The 3286-nt window shown below is 39.1% G+C and overlaps 1 protein-coding gene across 1 annotated transcript; it reads left to right on the forward strand.

Annotated features, from left to right (window-relative positions):
- Nucleotides 1–50: 50 nt before the first annotated feature.
- Nucleotides 51–1470, forward strand: LOC121965406 (protein KHNYN-like). Its single transcript, XM_042515555.1, has 3 exons — nt 51–218; nt 493–594; nt 860–1470. The coding sequence occupies exons 1-3, from the start codon at nt 115–117 to the stop codon at nt 1236–1238; spliced, it is 585 nt and encodes a 194-aa protein (XP_042371489.1). The 5' UTR covers nt 51–114; the 3' UTR covers nt 1239–1470.
- The last annotated feature ends 1816 nt before the right edge of the window (nt 1471–3286 follow it).

Consider the following 3286-nt stretch of genomic DNA (forward strand, 5'->3'; position numbering starts at 1 on the left):
ATATATATACACACAAGTGTTTGAGAGCACCACTATGGGGTGCCAAAGACCAGAAGATTTTCATTTCTTTTCCAAGCTGCTTTGAAATCTTTCTATTCCTGTTTCCACAGATTCATGCTGCAGCTTGCACAGAGGACAGACGGAGTGATTGTAACTAACGACAACCTGAGAGACCTTTCAGACGAGTCCCCCGTCTGGAGGGACATCATCAAAAAAAGGTATAAAAACTTTCAAATGTGGTTGCTTCAAAGTACTTGAGTGAAGTTGATCATGGCCACTTGTCATAGTATATTGTGAGGATACCAATGAAGTTATCGTATATGTCTGAGTTTTGTTTTTATTGTCTGTTTGTTTTTTATCTTTGTATTTATCTAAATACATGTAAAGGTTTTGATGGATTTTGATCTTATGCAATCTTTCTCCAAATAAATAAGTAAAATATTTTATAAGGCTGAATACAGTGGTATGATCTTATGTTTCCCCCTCTCGCAGACTTCTTCAGTACACATTTGTGGGGGATCACTTCATGGTGCCAGACGACCCTCTGGGCAGAGGAGGGCCTCACCTGGATGACTTCCTGCGCTCTGAGCACAGGTATTATTATTTTATTCAAGGACATGTTCACATGCTTTAATTTTCCTCCTACTGTCTGTGCTGTAACAGCTGGGAATGACTGTGGACAACAGTACTCAAGAATCACTAATAAAACCTTCTAAGCACAACCGGACATGATATAAAATAAAATATGACCTAAACTCTTGAGAAATTTACAACAATTACCTAAGATTACATGTTTCCAATAACAAGTTTAGCTGTATCGTGCTCTTTTCTCTGAGTGAAATTTGTTATTTCCTCTCAGGACTCCAGATCCAGGAAACCACTCTTTTGCCTGTGTTGCCACCACGTTCCCTTCCTCCAAACCTCCGCGCTCCCAAACAGAGGTGCTCAACTTTCGCGACCGAACACTGGGCGGAGCCTTAAACACAACAGCAGGTGGAGGGAACCGGGGTAAAGGGAGAGGACATGGAAAGGGATGGGACATGGGAGCCCAGCAGTGGCAGCTTGGAGCTTCTGGACTGGTGTCTGGCGCAAACAGGGGCCCGGAGGAAACGGCCGGCCTGAGAGAGCAGCTCTGTCAGGTTTTTCCGGGTCAGGACAACATGGTGGCGCTGGTGCTGCAGTGCCACCCGGCAGAGACGGACATAAACGTGCTGTCTGATCTGATGTTGCAGCAGTAGAACTGTACCTCTTTTAGTGTTTTTTTTCTGGGATTATTGAGGCTTTTCTAACCTTGAATTTTCCCCTTGTTTGATATAAAAATCACACTGAACCATGCATCTGAATTAGCAAAGATTGTATCAAAAGATGACGTATCAGATGAGTGGTGGAACTTTCTGCTGACTGTCCAAAACACATATAATTTAATTATGATCTTATGCATTGAATATAGGTTCTTTGTATCAAGCATTCCCTTTCATGTTTGCTGTGTCACTGTAAACTGTAAATAACTGTTTAAAAAAAAACGACTACAGATTGGAGTCTATCTCGCATCTTCTCTTCCTTCTCCCTAAGCATCCTGTGTTGTCCTGTGCAAATCTATAAAATGGGTTTTAAGAAGTGATTTAAAAGAGGTCACTCTTATCTCCTCGACCAGGTCGTTCCAAAAACAAAGGGCCCTAAATGCAAATGCATGGTCCCCTTTAGATTTAAGCCTCGACTTTAGAACGGCCAAAAGGGCCCCACCTGAGGATCCAAGGCTGCAAACTGGCTTATATGGGGTCAGCATTGGGGAGGCACATGGTTATTACTGATTATTGTTGTGATAATTTATTTTATCACCAGTTGTAGGAGTGGACATCATTTTGCAATGCTCTAATAACACTAAATCAATCCATACAATATTCTGTACACTTGATCTTATACATACATACATACATATATATATATATATTGTAAAAGCCCAACTAGTGACTAAACTTAAAAATTCCACATATAAACTCTGTGAAATAAGTCAGTTTCATGCTCACTATTGGGACTGTGTTGAATTTCTGTGACCCCATTAAATTTATAAATTGAAATTCAGTATACCCAGCAGCTGCTGTAAATGTGGATAGTTACATGTTGTGCTGTCGAACGCCATTTATTCAGAATAAGAATCTCTTGACAATAAATTTAGCATTTAGATAAACTGCAGTTCAAGACAATGTCCACCAGAGGTCGCACTTCATCTATATTTATCTGGAAGTGTGAGCCGAGAGTGACTATGATACCATACGCTCCAGATTTTACTCAAATTGGAAAGTTAAAAAAAAGTTGCTCATTGCCTTTTTTCCCGTGTTTTTCAAAGAAATCAATTTGCTCTGTGTTCAAAGGTTTAAACACTTGTGAAAGGCATCTGCATGCAGCACACAGAAAATATTTAACATTATGCTCCTGAAGACTTTGTTTCTGTTTCTGCCTTTTTGTTTTGCCAAAGAACCATGTTGAAATCTCTGCAGTGATTTTTGTTATTATCAATGTTGCCTCAGTTTTGATTTTTAAAAGAATTTGTTAAGACAGCATTGGTAAAAACTTCACACACACAGAAATGATCACTATAAATGCAAATATTTAAGTGTGATGGCCAAAAACAACAATCTACATATCGTCCTAGTGAACAGCCTTTCTGAGTTTATTTCTTTTCATCAGAAACACCAAACTTATTGCTCATTTTTTTGTGAGGTTTCTTTTTCCAATAACCGAAAGAGAAGCAGCTGCATGCTTTACCTGCAAACTGATATGAATGTTAACCAGTTGGGTTTTTTTGTATTTTTTTCTGCCCTCTTCTGCTTCCTCTTTCTATTGTGACTCTTGTGTTTTGCATGTCCAGACCACATAGAGTTATTACATAATACAAATGTTTGTGTTTACACAGGAAAATAGAAATGGCCTATAAGCCTTGTTTCTTTTTTGGACTTCACAGAGGAGGATTAAGTTGCCTCCTTCCAAGAATAGATGCATATTGAACTGGTTAGATGAGTTTTGAACAATACTGAAAATAGTGCATCTATTTTGGGAACATCCTGAACAAGACATTGAATTTTCACAGACCGTGTATCAGACGAGTGCCGTCTGATACACCTGCAAAGTGAGACACAGTGGGTGGTGGCTGCACTGTAGGTCTGTTATGTGTTTATGACACCAGTAACACATTTGCATGCCATACAATAAAAGAAAGTACAGGCAGGTAACAGTGAGTGCATCAAACCTGTAGAGCAAAATAAATATTTTTTTTAATTATTGGGAT

Source organism: Plectropomus leopardus, unplaced genomic scaffold (genome assembly GCF_008729295.1).
Source record: "Plectropomus leopardus isolate mb unplaced genomic scaffold, YSFRI_Pleo_2.0 unplaced_scaffold19887, whole genome shotgun sequence".
Taxonomy (NCBI): Eukaryota; Metazoa; Chordata; class Actinopteri; order Perciformes; family Serranidae; genus Plectropomus; species Plectropomus leopardus.

Bases quoted from the DNA above. Each gene is read 5' to 3' on its own strand.
- LOC121965406 (XM_042515555.1), top strand. From the start codon at position 115: ATGCTGCAGCTTGCACAGAGGACAGACGGAGTGATTGTAACTAACGAC. The intron at 219-492 runs GTATAAAAACTT...CCCCTCTCGCAG, and splicing joins AGGGACATCATCAAAAAAAG to ACTTCTTCAGTACACATTTG. The intron at 595-859 runs GTATTATTATTT...ATTTCCTCTCAG, and splicing joins TTCCTGCGCTCTGAGCACAG to GACTCCAGATCCAGGAAACC.